This window comes from Mobula hypostoma, chromosome 4 (assembly GCF_963921235.1).
Source record: "Mobula hypostoma chromosome 4, sMobHyp1.1, whole genome shotgun sequence".
NCBI lineage: Eukaryota > Metazoa > Chordata > Chondrichthyes > Myliobatiformes > Myliobatidae > Mobula > Mobula hypostoma.
Window position 1 is genome coordinate 152369212 of NC_086100.1, and position 23913 is coordinate 152393124.

The window sequence follows — 23913 nt, forward strand, 5'->3', positions numbered from 1 at the left end:
GCACACATTCAAACACACCCGCAATTGCCTACGTCTCTTGCAGCCTCTGAGATTTCTTACTTTCTAATCTCTGATCCATGGCAGAACTCAGATGATGAAACCTGTGTCATTTGCTATCTCGGGCAGTGTGTCTGACCTTACCACAATTAAATCATACTGTTTTGGTGAAGGGTCATTGACCTGAGGCATTATCTCTCTTCCCCTTTCCTCAAACGTTGCCTGACAACTGAACATTTCTAATGTTTTCTGCTTTTTTTTTGATTTTTAAAAACATATTGCCAACCCCTTAAGAGGGTTGCACAAATAGAAGAGTGCAGTGTCCTTCTGAGTTAATAGTTTCTCTTTCTGGGTTTGATTTTTAGGTAATACCTGAAAGGGCAACCTTTTTACATGGAGGGCGGTGGGTATATGGAGTGAGTTGCCAGAGGAACCAGAATCAGATTTATTAGCACTGACATATGACATGAAATGTATTATTTTGCATGAGCAGTACAGTGCAAATACATATAAATAAATAAAGCAAAGGAAAGGAATAAATGAGGTGATGTTCTTGGACTGTTCAGAGATCTGATGGTGGAGGGGAAGAAGCTGTTCCTAAATTGGATGTGGTTCTTCTGATTTCTGTACCTCCTCCTTAATGGTAGTAAAAGAGAAGATGACATGTCCTGGATAATGAGGGCTCTTAATGATGGGTGCCGTCTTCTGGAGGCAATTCTCCTTGAAGATGTCCTCTATGGTGGGGAGGGTTGTGTCTGTGATGGGGTTGGCTAGGTCTGTAGCTTCTTGTGTTCCTGTGCATTGGAACCAGTCAGAATGTACTCTACAGTATATCTGTAGATAATTTGCTAGTCTTTGGTGACATACCAAATCTCCTCAAACTGCTAACGAAGTAGAACATTTAGGGTTGTTTCCTTTGTGATGTCATCAATGTGTTGAACCCTGTTGACACCCAAAAACTTGATGCTGCTCAATCCTTCCACTGCTCAGCTTCCAACGAGGACTGGTGTTTGTTCTCCCATCTTCCACTTCCTGAAGTCTACAATCAGCTCCTTGTTTCTGAGTACAAGTTGTTATTACAATACCACTTAACCAAATAATCTATCTCACTTCATCATCCGAGATTCCACCAACAGTGGTGTCATCAGTGAATTTATAGATGCCATTTGATCTGTGCTTAGCACAGTCGTCTGTGTAAAGAGCATAGAGCTGTGGTCTATGCATGTATTCTTTGGGTGCATCTGTGTTGATAGTCAGCAAAGAGGAGATGTGACTGTGGTCTGCTGATGAGGAAGGTGAGGATCCATTTTCAGAGAGAGGTACAAAGGCACAGGTTTTAAGGCTGAATATTAATGCTGAGGGTATGATAGTGTTGAACGCTGAGCTGTAATTAATAAACTGCTGCTTGAAGTATGTCTTGCAGTTGTCTAGGTGTAGTAGAGCAGAGTGGAGAGCTAGTGAGATTGCATCCACTCTAGACCTTTGGTGGCAGTGGGAAAAATGCAGTGAGTCTACATCCTTGCTCAGGCGGGAGTTAATTCTAACCATAACCAACCTCGACAGGAAGATGAGGGCGCAGGTACAATTACAATTTTTAAAGACATTTCAACTGATAAAGGGATAGAAAACGTTCAGAGGATTTTGGGGAAAATCCAAACAAATAGGACTAGCTTAGGTAGACACGTTGGTTAGCATTATACCTTAAGATGGTTGTATATTCTTAAGATGCACCTTTTTGAAAGAAGCTTAATTTTTATTTTTGTAAATTAATTTCTCTGAGATGGACCCTATACCATTTATCACCAATTCCTGAATGCTGCAGGATGGACTTTTGTAGGGAGCTTGTTCAGCTTTTTTCAAGAGTATATGGCTATTCCTAAAACAGTTTGTCAAGCAACAATTTCATTGTGTGGGTTTGTGCATTGATTAAATACGATAAAAAGGTTACTTTGTGGTACTGAGGAAAGTGCTGTGAAAGTAAAGAGCTTTAAGTCAGCTGCTTCCAGGTTGACTCAGGCAACACTGAAACTCCTGCTAATACTCTTCCAGTTCTGAAACTAAGAATAACCAAAGGGCTGTGATCCACAAAAGCACCTATCTTCAGCATTCCTGGGGGTGCTGCTCCTGCTGTTGTATTTAATCTCAGATCTGTGACTTCGTCTCCCTTGATCACAGTTAGTGTATTAGGAACTAAGTAGCACATGCATTCTGAGTTTCCCTGTTTTGCCTTATGTGAAGCAGAGACTTTAAGGGATGGATATAAACTTCCTCTAGGTTCATCAAATATATAACAGTATCACACAAGAACAGGGATTTTGGCCCATGATCTCCGTGCCGACTATAACAGCACATGTTTCATATCCCTCTATCCCCTGCATGATCCTGTGCCTGTCTAAATGCCACTGTTGTGTTGGCTTCCACCACCACCTCGGGTAGTGTGTTGCAGACATCTCCACTCTGTGTATAAAACAAAATTGCCTCTCAAATCTCCTTTAAACTTTCTCCCTCTCAAATTAAAGCTATGCCCACTGGTTTTGACATTTCTACACTGGGAAATGGGCTCTATTTACCCTATCTTTGCCCTTCATAGTTTTATAAATCTCTATTAGCTCTCCCTTCAGCCTTTGACACTCCAAAGAGATTGTCCAATCTCTCCTTATAGCTAATAGTCTCTAATTCAGGCAGCATCCTGATGTACTCCTCGGTGCTCTCTCTAATACCTCCACATCTTTCCTGTAATGGGCCAACCAGAACACAATATTCCAAATGCAGCCTAACCAAAGTTTTGCATAGCTGCAAGATAACTTTCTGATTTATAATGGCCTAATCAATGAAGGCAAATATGCTGTACACCTTCTTTACCATCAAATCTACTTCAGTAGCCACTTGCTTTCTTTACCACTCCAGCTACTCTTAATTTTTGAAAAATATAGTCATTGTCATACTTTATTGATCCCGGGGAAAATTGGTTTCATTACAGTTGCACCATAAATAATTAAATAGTAATAAAACCATAAATAGTTAAATAGTAGTATCTAAATTATGACAGGAAATAAGTCCAGGACCAGCCTTCTAACTTCCAGTCAAGGCGGTCATTAGTCAATGTGTCCAAGTAACATCTGGTCCCTCCCCCTGCTCTCCTCTTCCTTCCTCTCCCTCCCACTACCCCCCCTCTCCCTTCCTCCCCCCTCTCAGCATTCATTTTGAGAGGACGAGAATATAAGAACAAGGATGCAGTGATGAGGCTTTATAAGGCATTGGTCAGACTGCATGTGGAGCACTGTGAGCAGTTGGCAGTTTTGGGCTCCATACTTAAGAAAAGATGTGCTGGCATTGGAGAGGGTCCTGAGGAGATTCACGAGAATCACTCTGGGAATGAAAGGGTTAATGTATAAGTAGTGTTTGATGGCTCTGGGCCTGTACTCACTGGAGTTTAGAATGGGGGGGTATCCCCTTGAAACCTATCAAATATTGAAAGGCCTAGATAGAGTGGATGTGGAAGGATGTTTCCTATAGTGGCTGGGTCTAGTTCTAGAGCAGTGGTCCCCAACCACCGGGCCGCGAGGAAACGATATGATTTGGCGATATGAAACGATATGAGTCAGCTGCACCTTTCCTCATTCCCTGTCATGCACTGTTGAACTTGAACGTACGCGAGGTCATCAGTGACCCAAGACGCAAATGACCCAAGACGTGCAAAGGAATGGGTCTGTTACCCATCTGTGAATGTCCCCGGTGAATTATCCATGTCAGCATGGGAAAAAGATCAAATCCTCGAGCTTGCAAATGATGGTGGGCTGAAAAGTATGTTTGACATAACATCTCTGCCGGCATTCTGGATCAAAGTCAAGGCTGAATATCCTGAGATAGCCACGAAAGCATTGAAAACGTTGCTTCCATTTCCAACATCATATCGCTGCGAAGCGGAGTTTTCTGCAATGAATGCAATGAAAACTAAATTGCGGAATAGACTGGACATAAGGAACCCCCTTCGAGTATCACTGTCTCCCATCACCCCTCGATAGGACCGTCTTGTTGCAGGAAAACAAGCCCATGGCGCCCACTGATTCAGCAGTATTGGTGTGTTGCAATGATTTTATATGTTCATACGAGGAAGAATGTTGTCAATATTAAACTGGTCCGCGGTGCAAAAAAGTTTGGGGACCCCTGGTCTAGAGGGTACAACCTTAAAAACATATGTCCATTTTCAACAGAGATGAAGGGGAATTTCTATGGCCAGACAGAGGCTGGTGAATCTGTGGAATTCATTGCCTTAGACGACTGTGGAGGTCAAGTCATTAACTATTGTGACGAGCATTTGGTCCATGATGACAGATGAGAAAAGCTCTTTTAACTTAACTGCCATTTTTATTGCGATAAGCACAAAAATAGACCTGGCACGATAACCCATGGAGAGAACTGCTCAGTCACATACAGACGGGGCAGCTGATTATCACACACTCTGGTTACAGTCGGGGTGACCCACAAATACATGAGCGAACAACTGTATAACCCAAGCTAAAATGTAACAATAAATGAACTGGAACATCCCACCATAATCCCACGAATGCATTTTAAAACAATAAGCAGCGCTGGCCGCCAAGAGTGCTGGGGCAAGCTGTGGACGATGCTCCCCTGGAGTGCCACACTGCCTCCACCTGAGGGGTCAGCCATCCCCGGCAACCCCAGAGACCACAACTAAGTCCAGGAGACCCGGTGCTGGTTGATGCAGCTGCTGGGTGCTGGGGTGCAGGGGTATCCCCCCCAGGGAGGTACTGTTTGGTGAGGCAAGAGGCATGGAGTGTCACTTCCGTCCTTCAGCCTCGCTGCATTGGTCGTGGCTAAGGGCTGAGAGGCTCCCAGCTGATCCCGGTGCAGTACGACTGCCGTCTGCCACTCAGGCAACTGCACCTCATGCATCACCTCGGAGGTGCAGTCGAGTACCTCTCCCAGCCCCTTCCAGTGGCTTTCCAGCTTGGGGGATAGCCCCTTCTTCCGGGAGGGGCAGTAGACTCATACTCGGTCTCCCCCAGTAAAGTCCTGTCTCTGGCCGCAGGCATCATAAGCCCGTTTTTGGTGGCACTCTGGTTCTGCTGAGCCACATCGTGAACAGCCTGCAGGCACCCCCTGAGGTGCTACAGGTACTCCAATCCAGCCTCCCCAGGAATCTCTGGCTTGGAAGGAGGGCCAGACACCTGATCAACCCGAACATGAGCGCAGCCACCGTTTCCCTGGTGCTCTCCTGCATTGCTGTCCCGTATGCCCACAATAACAGGGGAAGGTGGTGATCCCAATCGCGCTGGTACTGGCTCACGAGGATGGCAAGCTGCGTAGCTCGGGTGCAGTTAAAGCACTCCACCGGTCCATCACTCTGCAGGTGAAGGTGGCTGGTCCACATTTTGGTGATTACAAGCCGCCCACAGACCTCACCAAACACCTGTGCCTCGAAGTTTTAAATCTTCCAGCAGAAGTGGTTGAGGCAGGTTCGATGTTGTCATTTAAAGTTAAATTGGATAGATATATGGACAGGAAAGGAATGGAGGGTTATGGGCTGAGTGATGGTTGACCCCATGTTCCTGCCAACGCATGGCGTCTGATGCCCTCCGCCACGCAGTCCACCCAAATGGCCCATCCTGGGAGATGCCAATGGAGGGATTCTGCTGCAGATCTCGAGCAGCGCTTCCCTCATGGTGCTGCCTGCTCGGCATTTCCCAACGGCTGCGCTGGACTGTTGCATGGCACTGGTGCGGGGCAGTTGTGGGCCACATGGCCTGCCTCGCTACACTGGTAGTAGAGATCGCTCTGTGGCACAAGGCGAGGCTGGTGCGGCGCTGGTCATACATGTCTCACGGGATCCTCCACATCAGTCACTCCTCCACCTCGGTGATACAAGCCCAGGCTCATGGCGTGTGGGGCGACTCTGGAACACCTTGGGGGTTTAGATGTCAGGTGAACAGGCTGTTGAAGGTGCTCCGGCATCAGCCACTTCACAAAAGCGTGGAGACCAAGCTCTTCCTGGGCCGCAGGAGGGGGTAGCCATGCTGAGCACAATGACGGAGATCTGCTGCGAATGCCATGAGATTTCTCCCACGTGATGCCGTCTACTACCCGGTCCTTCCTTCGTTGCTCCTTCCAATGGCCTCTGCTCGAAATGCCGCTACAAGGGCCCTGAGGACACACTGCTCAGCTGTCGGCTGGCATTAGGTCGAAGAGGGCCCGTAGGGCATCCCTCTCCAGTGCCAGGGCAAGATGCACTGCCATCTCAGTGGGTCTCCACCCTTTGTGCCATGCAGCAAGTTTGATTTGTGCTAGGTAAGGCTCCAGGTGGCTGGTACCATTGTATCTGGAGAGCTTCAGGGTGGACCTTGTGGCATTAGTTGCTCAGGCCTGCTGGTCTTCCTCTTGCTCTGGCAGCACTGGTGGTGCCTGCCATGTTGCCCATCCTTCCATAGCTGTGGCGTCTTGGGTTCCCTGGTGTGGGCTGCGAGGGAGGCAGATGATGTGCTCTGCCGAGTCCACTGGGTTGGGGAGCCTGGATAAGCTGGTCCCTTTGGGGTTCCCTGGGAAGGCACGATGCTCCGGTCACTGGTCCTCCCTCCGGCTCAGTGTCCTGTCTTCGGGAACCCAGTCCGGGGGTGCGGGGGTGGCATGCTGCTCGGTCCCTCCACTTACTCCCCGGCTTTGAGAGGATTAATATATCAGCTATGATGGAATGGCAGAGCAGACCCAATGTACCAAGTGGCCTAATTCTGCTCTTATGGTCTTATTATTTGTCCCATTTATTCCTTGCAATTGATTTAATCATTCTTGCCTACCCCTTCATTGATTGCGCTATTGTGTGACTGGACTCTCAAACTAATTTAATAGCATTCTGCCATAAATTATAAACACTAGAGATTTACAGATGCAGGAAATCCAAAGCAACACACGCAAAAAGCTGGGGGAACTCACTAGGTCAGACTGCATCAATGGAAAAGAATAAACAGTCAATGTTTCAGGCCAAGGCACTTCTTCAGGACTAGAAAGGAAGGGGGAAGAAACCAAAATAAGAAGGTGGTGAGAGGGTAAGGAGTACAAACTGGAAGGTAATAGGTGAAACCAGATGGGTGGGAGCGGAGGGGAAGAAGTAAGAGGCTGGGAGGTGGTAGGTAGAAAAGACAAAGTTAATGGGGGGGGCAGGGCAGAGTGGGGAATTGGAGAAGAGGGAAGGTGGGAGATTTATCAGAAGTTGGAGAAATCAATGCTTATGCAATCAGGTTGCGTGCTGCCTAGACAGAAGACGACGTGTTGCCCCTCCAACCTGAGAGTGGCCTCATCCTGGTAGAATTGGAGGCCGCGAACCAACATGTCAGAATGGGAATGAGGATTGAAATTAAAATGTTTGGCTACCTGCTGGGAAATCCTGCTTTTTGCGGGCAGAGCAAAGGTGCTCAACAAAGCGGTCCTCCAATCTATTTCGGGTCTCAGCAATGTAAAGGAGGCCGCATCGGGAGCACTGAATGCAGTGGGCGACCGCAGCAGATCTTCGTGAGAAGTGTTTCCTCACCTGGAAGGACTGTTTGAGGCCCTGAATGGGGGTGAATGAGCAGGTGTAGCACTTTTTCCACTTGCATGGATAAGTGGCAGGAGGGAGATTAGCGGGGAGAGACAAATGGACAAGGAAATTGTGGAGGGAGTGATCTCAGTGGAAAGCAGAGAGTTGGGGGAGGTAAAGATGCGTCAGGTGGCATTGTCTCATTGAAGATGTCAGACTGTCTATTCATTTCCGTAGGTGTTGCCTGATCTGCTGAGGTTCTCCAGAATTTTGTGTGTGCTGCCATAAGTTATGTTATTTTCACTAATATGGTCCATTGACTGCCTCAATTCCTCCTTTGAGCTCTCTGTCTATTATTTGGTGTTTTGTCACTACTTTTCCTTGTTCAAAGACAATAATTTGTTAGCTCCTTGATAGATATAATGTATTTCTTCTAGCACAGCTTTTCTGTCGATTTCAAACAAAACACAACTGTCTAAATTGATGCTCCACCCTTAACAATTTGGAGGGTTGAAACATAATTCTGTTCCAGCACATTCTTTGCAGTTAGCATCATTTCTTAAGCATCAAATTATTTCAATTTTAACGTAATATAAACAGCCTTTGAAACACTTTTCAATTGTACAAACAATATTAATGTGTTATGAGAGGCTGTTTTAAATTTTAAATATTTTACCATTTACTTAATAAAGACAGAAAGGGTCGGAAATACTCAGCAGGTCATGAGGTATCTATAGTGTAGTACAGCATAAAAATAGGCCCTGCAGCCCACCATGTTCATGCCAACCTCTACATATGGCTGTCTACACGAGGAATACTGCAGATGCTGGAAATTCAAGCCACACACATCAAAGTTGCTGGTGGACGCAGCAGGCCAGGCAGCATCTCTAGGAAGTGGTACAGTCGATGTTTCGGACCGAGACCCTTCGTCAGGACTAACTGAAGGAAGGGCTAGTCAGAGATTTGAAAGTGGGAGGGGAGGGGGAGATCCAAAATGATAGGAGAAGACAGGAGGGGGTGGGGATGGAGCCAAGAGCTGGACAGGTGATTGGTAAAAGGGATATGAGAGGATCATGGAACAGGAGGCCCAAGGAGAAGGAAAAGGGGGAGCGGGGGGGAAACCCAGAGGATGGGCAAGGGGTATAGTCAGAGGGACAGAGGGAGAAAAAGGAGAGAGAGAGAGAAAGAATGTGTGTATATAAATAAATAACAGATGGGGTACGAGGGGGAGGTGGGGCATTAGCGGAAGTTAGAGAAGTCAATGTTCATGCCATCAGGTTGGAGGCTACCCAGACAGAATATAAGGTGGTGTTCCTCCAACCTGAGGGTGGCTTCATCTTGACAGTAGAGGAGGCCGTGGATAGACATATCAGAATGGGATTGGGATGTGGAATTAAAATGTGTGGCCACTGGGAGGTCCTGCTTTCTCTGGCGGACAAAGCGTAGGTGTTCAGCAAAACGATCTCCCAATCTGCGTCGGGTCTCGCCACATATAGAAGGCCACATCGGGAGCACCGGATGCAGTATATCACCCCAGCCGACTCACAGGTGAAGTGTCGCCTCACCTGGAAGGACTGTCTGGGGCCCTGAATGGTGGTAAGGGAGGAAGTGTAAGGGCATGTGTAGCACTTGTTCCGCTTACACGGATAAGTGCCAGGAGGGAGATCAGTGGCGTGTGATGCGGGGGGACGAATGGACAAGGGAGTCGCGTAGGGAGCGATCCCTGTGGAAAGCAGACGGGGGGGAGGGAAAGATGTGCTTAGTGGTGGGATCCCGTTGGAGGTGGCGGAAGTTGCGGAGAATAATATGTTGGACTCGGAGGCTGGTGGGGTGGTAGGTGAGGACCAAGGGAACCCTATTCCTAGTGGGGTGGCGGGAGGATGGAGTGAGAGCAGATGTGCGTGAAATGGGGGAGATGCGTTTGAGAGCAGAGTTGATGGTGGAGGAAGGGAAGACCCTTTCTTTAAAAAAGGAGGACATTTCCCTCGTCCTAGAATGAAAAGCCTCATCCTGAGAGCAGATGCGGCGGAGACGGAAGAATTACAAGAAGGGGATGGCATTTTTGCAAGAGACAGGGTGAGAAGAGGAATAGTCCAGATAGCTGTGAGAGTCAGTAAGCTTATAGTAGACATCAGTAGATAAGCTGTCTCCAGAGATAGAGACAGAAAGATCTAGAAAGGGGAGGGAGGTGTCGGAAATGTACCAAGTAAACTTGAGGGCAGGGTGAAAGTTGGAGGCAAAGTTAATGAACTCAACAAGTTCAGCATGTATGCAGGAAGCAGCGCCAATGCAGTCGTCGATGTAGCGAAGAAAAAGTGGGGGACAGATACCAGAATAGGTTTGTAACAAAGATTGTTCCACAAAGCCAACAAAAAGGCAGGCATAGCTAGGACCCATATGGGTGCCCATAGCTACACCTTTAGTTTAGAGGAAGTGGGAGGAGCCAACGGAGCAAAGTGGTGGTAGAGGGGAACTGATTAGTTCCGGAATCCAAAAAGTAGCGGAGAGCTTTGAGACCTTCCTGATGGGGGATGGAAGTATATAGGGACTGGCACTTATCCTTGTAAGCAGAACAAGTGCTACACATGCCCTTACACTTCCTCCCTTACCACCATTCAGGGCCCCAGCCAATCCTTCCAGGTGAGGTGACACTTCACCTGTGAGTCAGCTGGGGTGATATACTGCGTCCGGTGCTCCCGATGTGGCCTTCTTCTATATATTGGCGAGACCCGACGCAGACTGGGAGATTGTTTTGCTGAACACCTACGCTCTGTCTGCCAGGGAAAGCAGGATCTCCCAGTGGCCACACATTTTAATTCCACATCCCATTCCCATTCTGAAATGTCTATCCACGGCCTCCTCTACTGTAAAGATGAAGCCACACTCAGGTTGGAGGAACAACACCTTATATTCTGTCTGGGTAGCCTCCAACCTGATGGCATGAACACTGACTTCTCCAACTTCCGCCTCCCCCTCGTACCCCATCTGTTATTTATTTATATACACACATTCTTTCTCTCTCTCTCTCCTTTTTCTCCCTCTGTCCCTCTGACTATACCTCTTGCCCATCCTCTGGTTTTCCCCTCCTCCCCCTTTTCCTTGTCCCTGGGCCTCCTGTCCCATGATCCTCTCATATCCCTTTTGCCAATCATCTGCCCAGCTCTTGGCTCCATCCCTCCCCCTCCTGTCTTCTATCATTTTGGATCTCCCCCTCCCCCTCCCACTTTCAAATCTCTTACTAGATCTTCCTTCAGTTAGATCTGATGAAGAGTCTCGACCCGAAACATCGACTGTACCTCTTCCTAGAGATGCTGCCTGGCCTGCTGCGTCCACCAGCAACTTTGATGTATATCCCTGTCTAAATGTATCTTAAAGGCTGTAATTGTACCTGATTCCACCACCTCCATATCATCATTATGAAAGATGAAGTGTTAACAGTTTTTAAAGGGCATAAAGGTAGATCAAATCACTGGGCCTGCCCATGTGCATCCTATGACACTGTGGGAAGCAAAGGAGGAGACTGCTCAGTCCCTGGCCGTGATTTTTGTGTATATGTTAGCCTTGGGTGAGGCACTGGAAGACTGGTGTTATGCCTCTATTTAAGTAAGGCTAAAAGGACAAGCTGGGAACTAGAGGCTGATGGGCCTTACAATGGTGGTGGGAAATTTACAGGAAGAGATTCTGAGAGATGGGATTTATTTTCATTTGGAAATTTAAGGATTGATTGGTGTTAGTGTGATTTTGTTTATGGAAGATCATGCCACTCAAATTTGATTGAGCTTTTTGAGGGGATGCCCAAGAAAATTGATAAAGGCAAGGCAGTAGATGTTGCCTACATGGACTTTGACAAGGTTCCACTTGGCAAGCTGATCCAGAAGATTCGAATTCAAAGGATTCTGGGCAAGATAGGAAAACTGAAATCATAATTATTTTGGATCAGAATTACTTTGAATCAAATGTATTTCAGATTGGAGATCTATAATTAGTGGTGTCCTGCAGAGATTGGTGGTGGATTCTTTATTGTTCTTCATATATATATATTAATGTTTTGGAAGAGACAAAAGGTGGCATGATTAGAAAGTTTGCAGATGACACCAAAACTGGTAGTGCAGTGTACAGTGAAGAAGGTTGTCTAAGTTTATAATAGGATCTAATTCAACTGGGAAAATTAACAAGGGAATGGCAGATGCAACTTCTAATAGGCAAGACTTGAAGTGATGAAATTTGTAGTTAAACGAGACAGGACATACACAGTGAAAGGCAAAGCTCTGTGGAGAGTTATTGAACTATGAGACCTTGGGGTACAAGAATGTAGTACCCTAGCTATCTGTATTGTCACTTTCAAGGAACAATGACTTGAATCCTAAAGTCCCTTTGTTCGTCAATGTTGTGTATGTGGCTGGGTTACACAACAAAACTATAAATAAAAACGCTGGAGACTGGAGCTAAGTTAACAGGGCTTTTTACTTACGGAACCCGAACTGAACACATATATACAGATCAATACGTGCCTAATAGCGCATGCTCAACAACATGTTACTACAACATAAAGTAGTCCCATATTATACAGTAGGCTATATGGTACACTCCTCCCCTTTTATTTTATTAGTGCATCAACTTTTTTTTTACTGGGGGCACTATGCTAAACAAATATGTATACCCTTGAGATACAAACGCCTACCAGTTAATTACTTAGTAACTTAATAATATCAAATTATAACAAAGTAACATAATAATATTATAACTCAGGTCTCTGGCGGAGGTCTTCCCTGCCCCTCTGAGTAACGTCTGTCAATAAACTTGTTTGTTTTAATACAGATTTCCATATGAAAGTCATGAAAAGTTTACCTCTGAGCATAGAGAGTTTCTATGGTCTGCTTCAAAGATGACTTGCCACCAACTAAAGAAGTGGTTGGTGATCTGCTGTCTCTATGAGTTATTCAAAAGTCGGGGCAATCCAATGACTCACAGAAAGATCAGTACTTTACCAGTGATCTTTCACCACTTGATGCAGCAGTTGATCGAAATCCTGTTGTTCATTCCATTGTTCTTAAAGTTCAGTTTTGCTGATATTAAGGATTACCTGCAGTGCTGTCTGTTTGGCTCAAGAGGGAGAATTCCTACAGATGCACATTCAGCACAAGTGTGAAAATACAACAGTAGAAACCTTACAGTTTGTTGCCAGAATTTGCCTCTGTTTTGATGCTGTTTCCCAACTTCTTTGTGAAAAACAAGACATGTTGGCTGAGGATTCAAAATATGTACATGCAAAAGAAACTTTCCCACAAAGGATTAAGTGTACGATTCTCAATGGAGGAAAAAATATGTTCAAGATTTACCTTGTGCAAAAGCTGTTCTGTTTGAATGGAATTGACCTTGTCCTCTGTTAGGTTTACCTTCTTCCCCAGCAACCTGGTTTTCATTTATTTCACCACCCTCAGTAATTTCTCCCTGAAGCTGGTTGCTATATTGTGGGTGGCGACCATAGCGACGACGAACAAAGTAAGGTGGGTAACTCTGTCTTCTGTAAGGAGGGCGATGTTGCTGATTTTGATAATCTTGGTTTTCTCCATCTGTTGCTGTCTCTGCTCCAACTCCTTTCTCTCCCCCTTCAATGTTCTGTTAGTAATTACGTGGCGGACCTCGGTGGCGAGGGTTGCAGTGACGTTAACGATTTCTGTCCGCGGATATTGGCTTCCTTGGACTGAAACTCCTCTGGGACCAGTTACGTTTGCTGTTTCTGCACCCTTTTTGCCTTCCACTACGTCGAACTCCACAGTTTCACTGTCTCCAACACTGCAGAGGTATTTCTGTGGGTTATTCGTTTTTATAGCAGTCTGAAGTACAAACACATCTTCCTTTGTATCATTCCTGTTGATGAATCCATATCCATTTCGTACGTTGAACCACTTTACTGTTCCAAGAACCTTTGTTGCGATGACTTCCTTTTCCCTGGGGGATTTGGGTTTGTCTGGCTGTTGCTGCTGCTGCTGTTCGGATTGCTGCTCCGTCTCAGCCTCGCTCATGGTGTTGACAGGCTGTGTGAGGTGGTTGTGGCTCGGGCCGGTCTGGAGTGGGGCTCCTGCGCTCTCTCCGTTTCTTTCTTCTCTCTAATATAATTCCTTTCCACTTTTTCTCTCTCCAGTTGCAGAAGTTTCATATTCCTTGCTTGTATTGTTGATCTAGTTTCTTCATCCTTTTCTGATACTCCTGCAAAGTGCTTTCCTGTAACTGCTGTAGCTGTCTTTTGAGAGATGTCAATTTCTCCTGGTACATCTGCTCTTTTACTTCCAGGCAGTCTCCATCATCCTGCTTATTGGCAATACCTGTCTCCCTTGCATCCTCTGTATCTTCATCCGAGTCGCGGCCACGGATACAGCGTTCGTCCTCAACATCGATGCTGTCTAACTTCTCCTCGTCATTGTAATAGTCGACAATGGGTGAGAGGAGAGCTGTGGACATCTTCCCTGCCGAGCTGCTCTCCTGTGTTGACACATCTAGTGCCTTGATGGTGTGCCAATCCAACTGGATTTTCCTGAGCCATTCACATCCCAGCAATGGTGGTCCTCCATTTTTCAGTACATAGAGGTTCAGCTGCTGTGTTTTGTCGCCATAGGTCACTGTCACTTTAATTTTACTTTTGGGATACACTTTCTGTCCTGTGTAAGTTTTTAGCAGCAGTTTAGTTTATTTCAGTGGTATGTGAGAAAACAGTCATTTGTAGTCATGTACAGAGATCACTGTTAAAGCTGAGCCCGTGTCCAACTCCATTTTCAGTCTCACGCTTGCCAGTTGTGGAGTGAACCTTGTTATTCTTTGATCATCTGTCTCTTTCATGCTGTGAAGTTGCAGACAAGACAATTTACTTTTGTCTGAGTTGTTTTCATCAGAGCTGCTTTCTTCAGAACTGCCTTCTTTCATTTTGTGTACCTTGTTGTATTTTCCTTCCTGGAGTTCCTTGTTTCTCTGTAATTTGCCCTTTTCCCATTGTTTACTAGCTTTGCATACTCTGCCAGTGTGGCCTGTTTGCCACAGTTCCAGCATTCTTTGTCTTTAAACCAACAAACAGGGTCATGTGACCTGTTCCCACAACAGTAGCATTTCTTTCCTTCATTTCTGTTCAGCATGTTCTCACAATGGTAACATTTCTTTCCTTCATTTATGCTCAGTGACTTTTTATTCGTAGCATATTCCAGAGATTTTTGTTGCATCTCTGAAGCACCTCGTGCGGCTGTTTCTAATGATATTGAGATGTTTAGCACTTTCTCAAATGTAAGGTCTTTTTCACTCAGGAGCTTCTTCTGTGTGGTTTCACAGTGCATGCCACACACTAACGTGTCCCTCAATGCATCCGATAGACCAGCTCCAAATTGAGAACGTTCTGATAATTTGCGCAATCCAACACAATATTCAGAAATGCTTTCATTTTTGCTCTGATTCCGATTGTAAAATTTAAATCTTTCAGCAATGACCGGTGGTTTCGGGTTTAAATGCTGTTGGAGGGTGTCTGCTATTTGCTTGAACGTTTTGTCAGCTGGCTTTTCAGGGGTTAACAAGCTCCATAGTAGGCCTTACGTTTTCGCGCCCATTACACTAAGTAAGACACTGGCTTCCTTTTCTTCATTAATGTCGTTAGCATCACAATATAACTATTCTTTCAATATAAGTTGCCCAGTCTTCAATGCCACTATCAAATGTTGTAATGGTTCCAATTAACGCCAAGCTTATTATGTTAATTTATCCTTGTTAGGTTAATTTAGTTTCATTCCCTTGTTAATTTAACCCCGGTCCCTTGTTTTTGACTCACGTGACCTTTTTTTTGCTAGTGTTACGAGCGTACTCTGGCGAGACGTGTGTGTCACTCCTTTTTTTAAATCTCCCTTCTGAGGCAGGCAGACTCTCAGCCCGGGGCTTCAGCGCTGGCTGTGGTCTTGCCTGGACGCGCCGCGGCTCCAACTGTGTCTTTCGGTCTCCTGATGTTCCCGACTTTGGCTGAACTCCCACTTCCTTTCAGACTCGCGGCCTCACTCTGCCTCTTCTGAGTGGCGTTCCGATACGATGCAGGTTCATTAACCTTGTCGCCAATTTGTCGTGTATGTGGCTGGGTTACACAACAATATCATTAATAAAAACGCTGGAGACTGGAGCTAAGTTAACAGGGCTTTTTACTTACGGAACCCGAACTGAACACATATATACAGATCAATACGCGCCTAATAGCGCATGCTCAATAATGTGTTACTACAACATAAAGCAGTCCCATATTATACAGTAGGCTATATGGTACAATCAACATTTCTTAGTATCCTACGTCCTACCCCTATTTGACTTCCAAAAATGTACTTCTTCTCAGCCGTTTGGACTAAATTCTATCTGACAAAGTTCTGTCCAACTTTGCACCTGATCTCTAATATCCTGCGGTAGAATAAAACAACCTTTTTTTCAATCCACAACACTGGCAACTTTCATGTCGTTCCCAAACTTAACAATCGTACCTCCTGCATTCACATCCAAGTTGTTGATATACATCACAAGCAGCGAAGGCCCCAGCACTGATTCCTACAGTGCACCGTTGTTCACAGGCCTCCAATCAGAAAAGCACGCTTCCACCACTAAACCAGATTTGGACCTGTGAAGCCACTGGATCTTTTGTGTCTTTATCTTGGAACAGACTATTATGTGGAAGCTTGTCAAATGTTTTACTGAAGTGTGTATGGGCAATATCTACTGCCCTGCTTTCATCAGTCTTTTTCCATGCTTAGCTAGCTTCTCAAAAAAACTGAATTAAAATAATGAGGCAGGGTTTTCCCTGCACAAACCCATGCTGACTGTCCCTGATCGTCCCAAGCTTTCACAAATGTACTTTAATCCTATCCCTTAGAATTGTCTACATTAATTTCTACCATTGACATAACGTTCTCACAAATGGAAAATGGGAAAGCAACTGCGTATTGAGTTACATCTGGGGAGTGGGTGGAGAGAACAAAGGCAATGTCAATGATGAAGTAGAAACAGCGTTAAACTGGTGACACAATGCTCTGAGTGCCATCCAGTTATGGTTGAGGAAGGGCAGTGACAGGAAAAATAATGAACAAACTCAGTGAGGCAGCAATGGAGTGTTTAATTTCCCCAATTTGCATTCATCCTATCACACAGTCAGCTGCTGCAGTTTATTTGACTACTGTAATTGTTTTTCCCATTTGATTTGAGTTATGTTTAGTGAAAGTAATTGAAATTTTAATTTGAAACATAAAAGTTAAACAGTTGAATAGCAACTGCCAGATGTTGCAGAAAGACAGTTTCATGGACTTTAGAACTAAAAAAATACATATTCAAAGTTGTGAGAATAAAGGTTGGACTTCATGTTGCAGCTGTACAAATCTTGGCTGCACAATACCTACAAGCGGCCAAAGTGATATACCTGCCCATTCACCTCCTACCTCACTTCTGTTCAGGGCCACAAACAGTCCTTCCAGGTGAGGCAACACCTCAGCTGTGAATCTGTTGGGGTCATCTGTTGTGTCTGGTTCTCCCAATGTGGGCTCCTCTACGTTGGTGAGACCTGTCATAAATTGAGAGGCCACTTCGCTGAGCATCTCTCCTCCATCCAAACATTTTAATTCCAATTCCCATTCCTATTCCGACATGTCGGCCAAGACCTCCTCTTGTGCCACGATGAGGCCTCAGGGTAGAGAAACAACACCTATACTCTGTCTGGGTAGCCTCCAACCTGATGGCATGAATATGGATTTCTCCTTTCAGTAAAAAAAAACCCGCCTTCTCCCCTATTCTTTTATTCCCCACTCTGGCGTCTTACCGCTTCTCACCTGCCTATGACCTCCCCGGCTCCCCTTCTCCCTCACTTTCTCCTATGGTTCACCCTCCTCTCCCATCAGATTCCTTCCTCTCCAGCCCTTTATCTTTCCTACCCATCTGGCTTCACCTATCACCTTCTAGCTATCCTCCTTCCCTGTCCTCCACCTTTTTATTCTGGTGTCTTATCCCTTCATTTCCAGTCTAGAAGAAGGGTCTCAGCCTGAAACAGCGGCTGTTTATTCATTTCCATTGATGGTGCCTGCCTTGCTGAATTCCTCTGCAACACACACAAAATGCTGGAAGAACTCAGCAGGCCAGGCAGCATCTATGGAAGAGTCAAGACCCTTCTCTAATTTCAGGCCAAGACCCTTCATCAGGACTGGAGAAAAAAGATGAGGCCAAAGTAAAAAGGTGGGAGAGAGGGGAGGAAGGACTACCAGGTAGAAGGTAATAGGGGAAACCAGGAGTGGAGGAGGGGTGAAGTAATGAGCTGGGAAGTCGATTGGTGAAAGAGATGAAGGGCTGGAGAAGGCGGAATCTGATAGGAGAAGACAGAGAGTCACAGAAGAAAGGGAAGGGGGTGGGGCAGCAGGGGGATGGGTAGGTAAGGAGATAAGGTGAGACAGGGAATGGTGAAGGCAGGGGGCATTACTGGAAGTTTGAGAAAACGATGTTCATGCCTTCATGTTAAAGGCTACTCAGATGGAGTATAAGGCGCTGCTCCTCCAATCTGAGTGTGGCTTCATTGTGGCAGTAGAGGAGGCCGTGGACTGACGTGTCAGAAAGGAAATGAGAAGTAGAATTAAAATGGGTGGCCATTAGGACATCCCACTTTTTCTGGCGGATGGAGCATAGGTGCTCGGTGAAGCAGTCTCACCATCTATGTCAGGCCACACCAGGAGCACTGGATAAGTAGATGGCCCCAACGGACTCACAGGTGAAGTGTTGCCTCATCTGGAAGGACTGGTTTTGGCTTTGAATGGGAGGAAGCGTAGGGGCAGGTGTAGCACGTGTTCTGTTTGTAAAGGTAAGTGCCAGGAGGGAGATCAGTAGGGAGGGATGACTGGGCGAGAAATTTGCATAGGGAGTGACCCCCGTAGAAAGTAGAACACTGGGAGGGAAGGATGTGCCTGGTGGTGGGATCCTTTTGGTGATGGTAGAACTTCCGGAGAATTATGTGCTGGACACAGAGGCTGGTGGGGTGGTAGGTGAGGTCAAGAGGAAACCTATCCCTGCTGGGGTGGCAGGAGGATGGGGTGAGGGAAGACGTGCATGAAATGGAAGAAATGTGGTTGAGGGCAGCATAGATGGTGGAGGAAGTGAAGCCATTTACTTGAAGAAGAAGGACATCTCCTTAGTGCTGGAATGAAAAGCCTCAGCCTGAGAGCAGATGTGGCGGCGACAGAGGAAATTAGAGAAGGGGATGGCATTTTTACAAGTGACAGGGTGGGAAGAGGTATAGTCCAGGTAGCTGTGAGAATCTGTGCGTTCATAAACGATATCAGTAGATAGGCTGTCTCCAGAGATAGAGACAGAAAAATCGAGAGAGGGGAAAGAGGTGTTGGAAATGGACCAGATAAATTTGAGGGCAGGGTGGAGGTTGGAGGCGAAGTTGATAAGCTCCTCCTGGGTGCAGGAAGCAGCACCAATACAGTTGTCAATGTAGTGTAGGAGAAGTTGGGGGGTAACACCAGCTTGGGTTTGGAACATGGTCTGTTCCACTGGAACATAGCTGACCAAAAGGCAGGCATAGCTGGGACCCATGCGAGTGTAGCACAGTGATGTAGCGGAAGCATGCTGGGCCCACAACACAGAAGTCGATGTATCAAAACCATTCTCTGTTGGCAGCATCAATTTACTCCTTCCCTAGCATTTTGTGTGTGTTGCTTGGAGTATTATGTAGTTCTGGTTGCTACACTGCAGGAAGGATGTGGTTAGCCATAGAGAGAGAGAGAGTAGAGATTTATCAGAATGTTGCCTGGAGTAAGACCTTAAAACGTAGGAGTATAATTAAGCCATTTGGCTCATCAAGTCAGTTCTGTCTTTTAATTATAGCTGATTTATTTCCCCCCCAATCACATTCTACTGCCTTCTCCCTATAACCTTTGATGCTGTTACCAATCAAGAAGATATCAACTTCCGCTTTAAATAAACAAAATGTCTTGGCCTCCACAGCTGTCTGTGGCAATGAATTCCCACCCTCTGGCTAAGTAAGTTCTTCTTTGCCTTTATTATAAAAGGATGTCTTTCATTTCTGATGCCGTGACCTGTTGTCCTAGCCTCTCCCACTATTATTGGAAACATCTTCTCCATGTCCACTCTGTCTATGCCTTTTAATTGTTGGTAGGTTTCAATGAGGTCCACCCTATTTCTTCTGCCTGTGAGTACAGGCTCAGGTACATCAAATACTTCCCATGCATTAACCCTTTCATTCCCAGAATCATGCTCATAAACCTCTGGACCCTCTCTAATGTTGGCACATATTTTCTTAAATATGGAACCCAAAACTGCTCTCAGTACTTCAGATATGGTCTGACCAATGCCTTATAAAGACTCAGCATTATATTCTAGTTCTCTCGAAATGAAAGATAAAATTGCATTTGCCTTCCTTACTACCGACTCGACCTGCAGGTTGGTCTTTAGGGAATCCTACACTAGGACTCCTAAACTCCTTTGCACCTCTGAATTCTGAACTTGTTCCCCATTTCGGAACAATGCCTTTATTCTATGCATCAAGCTGGGTGGTCATACTATATTCCACCTGCCATTCTTTGCCCATTGTCTTGTAGCTATAAGAAGAGGTTGGATAGTCTAGAACAAATGGGGTTGAGGAGTTACCTTGCAGAGATTTATAGTATAGAGTAAGAGGGTCATAGATAGGGCTGATAGAAAGACCCTTATTTTCCCAGGGCAAGTATGTCTGGAAGTTGTGGCCACACATTGGAGGTGAGAGAGGAGAAATCTGAAGGTTAGGTTATCTGGAATGAGTTACCAGAGGAGATAGTAGAGTCAGATCCAATCATAATTTTTCAAAGGTATTTGTACAGCTACTTGGAAAGGAAAGATTGAGAGAGACTGAACCTAATTCAGGCAAATGGGATTAGCATCAAGCTTGACCTGGATGTGGCGGGCTGAGAGGGCGCATTTCTGTGCTGTATGGTTCTACAATTCAACAATTGTGCTGGAACTGTGAAATGCAGAACATGCAATGACTGGAAACCTGCATCAAAAGAGAGTGCTGAAAATACTCAACACATCAGGCAGTATCCAAGGAGAGAGGAAAACGGTGTAAATGCTACAACTATATGACCTTATAACAGAACTTGCCAGTGCTGATAAAAACAGGAAAGACCGGATATTTGAAAAGTGTTGCATTCAGTTTTAACTATGTACCCAATCAAAAGATGGAAGTCAAGTTCCTGGAGTTTATGTTGAACCTTGTACGACACTTTAGAGATCAGAATGTAAGTATGATGGAAAATTGAAGTGACAGCCTGCTGGAAACTTAGGCTGAATGGAAGTGTTGTGTGAAGTGGCCATACAGTCTATGTTTGGTTTCTCCAGTCTCCAACCCACTACCCCAGCACCCACCACATTACTAGACCTACACAGTCCTGTACTAATGTGCATTGTGCCACTGAACCTATGAACCTATTCTGAGATTGAAATGTTAATATCACAAGTTAGTGTTTCAATTGCAGAGCATTCCACTTTGAGAGTACATTGATAATTAAAGCCATGTTTATTACAGCTTCCTGTGGTTTTGTGTGGAAAATACTAGGAGTCTGCAACTAAACTTCCACAATGTACTGTGGACAAATAAGGCTTGCTAATGAGAATGAAAATTACACTTTGCTGTGTACATACATCTGTTGATGCTTCTGGACACATCTTCAGTGATGTTCCTGGAATCATCGGGTGTTTCGGGTCTTTCAACATCATACAACCTCCTCAAGAAATTAACTGAAACAATTCTCAGACAGTGAAAAAATTAAGTATTGCCATTGCTCTGTTATCACAGATAATCACTACTGTCACTTGTTCTTTCTAATTATTTTAGCCTGAAGGACAACCACAAAACTATTTGCAGACCTTAAGTGACTCTTTGGAGTGCCGACAGGAACATTGGAACTTCAAAGAAATGAGTGAAGGTGGAGATCCGGCCAGTAAAACACATGCAAGTATTAAGACATGATCCTGCTCACTAAAGCTGTCCATTAGTTTCAGTTCTGCTGCAGGTTCTCTTTGTCAATTTATTATGGAGGGTGTTGAACCTTAAGACATATTCCAAGGGACAAAAAACATGTTACCAGGATGTTGCCTGGGCTTGTGGACCTAAGTTACAATAAAAGGGTGCATGATATAGGACTTTATTCCCTGGAACATAGGAGATTGATGGGTGACCTGTTAGAGGTATGTAGCCTCCTGGTAAGCCTCAGGCTCATTCAGCTCGCTTTCGTCTAGGGGGAGCAGCCTCTGGCCCCGCCAAACTGGGTAATCAATTTTGTGTGTATGCCGCGTGATGTACCCCACACCACCAGTTAACTGATAGCACACAATGTACATTTTACAGATTACACTTTACAGATCTTACTGGAACCATGTAATTAATAGAGATACAATATAAAAGGAAAGTAAAAGGCGCCAAACTTATCAGAGTTCAACCACTTTGTGCACAACTGTTGGAGCTCAATTAACGGGGTCTTCTTTCCACCATTCGATCCCCTCCAGCCTGCCGCCTGGGACCAACCACGGTGGTCGACCACAGCACGTCCAGCACGTCCTTACTCTTTGGTTCTCCTCCTGAAAAGCCCTGGGCCTCGGACTCCCTCTTGGGTCCGATCCTCGCCCAGCTTCTCTCATCGCATCTCCTCTCTCTGTCCACATCGTGCCGTTTGCCCAAAGCCCGTGAAAACAATAGCCTACAGACACACAAGAAAGAACAACATCTATCCTAATTGGTTAGCAAATGAATACAATTCCCATTATCAGTAATTATAACCCAAACAAGCTGCTATCGTTAGCTCAGCAGTTAACATTACAGAGAAGCCATTTTATTATAACATAACAAAGAAGCCATTTTATTAGCCTTAGCAAATAACATGAAAGAAGAAACCCCTTACAGGTATATATAAAATCATGAGGGGTGAAAGCACATAGTCGTTTTCTCAGAGTAGGGGTGCTAAAGTCAAGAGGGCATATGTTTAACATCAGAGGCAAGAGATTTAAAAGACACATCAGGGGCAGCTTCTTTACGCAAAGGGTGGTGCATATTTGGAATGAACCGCCAGAAATATTGGTTAGGTGGGCATATTACCAACACCCCCTCTTTACATACTCTACAATCATCTGGGAAGAGGTATAGGAGCCTGAAGACTCACAATCAATAATTCGGAAATAGCTTCTCTCCGTTCATTGTCAGATTTCTGAATGGTCTATGACCCAATGAACGCTTTTTCATTATTCCTCTTTTAAAGTACTATTTATGTTTTTCGTTGGTGCTGGAAGCATGGTATCACCTACGGACTGCCCCAGCACATCCTTGGGCTGTTTTGGCAGTTTTGATGCAAATGACACATTTCACTGTATATTTCGATATTCATGTGACAAATAAAGCTGAAATTTATCATTTCTTTATTCAGAACTTAAGGTAATATCAATTTCAGTTCATCTAGTCAATGGCATTGGAATGGAATTGCTGATTTGGGCTTATATGGCTGAACTGAAGAAATGCAGGTTTAAAGGTAAAACTTGCACAAAATCAACAAAGTAGAACACATACAAAGAACATGTTGGGTAGATGAAAATAAATGGAGTGCATGGGCAAAGATAAAGATAAAAAGTCAAGTTGCAGTTTCAAACAGAACACTAGCTTGCATGCTGTTGAGGAAAAATCTGACAATGATGAGAGTGACACAAGATTGGACAGCCTTGAGATTTACAATGTGAAAGCTAGCAAAAGACCAGCAATATGGCTTACACCAGAAATGAATGCCAAATTAATTAAAATTGAATTGGACACTGACTCGGCTGTTTCAGTCATTCCACAAAATGAGTTGGAATGGCATTTCACAGGGACTGAACTGAAGCCTGCAGATGTCCAACTAAGAACTTATACTAGAGAAAAGATAACGCTTGTGGGAAAGACATTCGTAATAGTGAAATACAACCAACAAGCCGTATAGGGCTTGTATGTGACAAAAACAGGAGGGCTAGCATGGAGAGGATGTGAGTAGCTGAGACAACTACAACTTGATTGAAGATCCATCCACCATCTGCATGCCACATCCCCAACAATAAAGCCATCTGAAAGTTTATTAAGAAGTGCACTGGATGATACCTCAGCTGTGTTCCAGGATGGCATTTGAAAACTCAAACATATTAAGGGTAAAATTGAGTTAAATGAAAATGCCACACACAAGTTTTACAAAAGTCAGTCCTGTTCCTTCTACCTTTCATGATAAAGTAGCCAGTGAGCTAGATCACATGGGGGCTGAAGGAATTCTTTCCAAGGCTGAGTGAAGCCCATGGGCAGTGCCAGTTATCCCAGAGAGAAAAAGGATGGG

At 45.0% G+C, this 23913-nt stretch overlaps 2 protein-coding genes across 3 annotated transcripts in view; one reads left to right on the forward strand and one right to left on the reverse strand.

Moving 5' to 3' along the window:
* Positions 1 to 23913, forward strand: part of LOC134345680 (uncharacterized) — a 110104-nt gene that overhangs the window by 36755 nt on the left and 49436 nt on the right. For both annotated transcript variants that reach the window (XM_063046733.1, XM_063046732.1), the window contains exon 6: positions 21408 to 21528. In XM_063046733.1, coding sequence (XP_062902803.1) covers positions 21408 to 21528 — 121 coding nt within the window. The remainder of the gene's footprint in view (positions 1 to 21407; positions 21529 to 23913) is intronic.
* On the reverse strand, positions 11994 to 15687 carry LOC134345679 (Y-box-binding protein 1-like). Its single transcript, XM_063046731.1, has one exon. It carries the CDS (start codon positions 13555 to 13557, stop codon positions 12955 to 12957), a length of 603 nt encoding a protein of 200 aa, XP_062902801.1. The 5' UTR covers positions 13558 to 15687; the 3' UTR covers positions 11994 to 12954.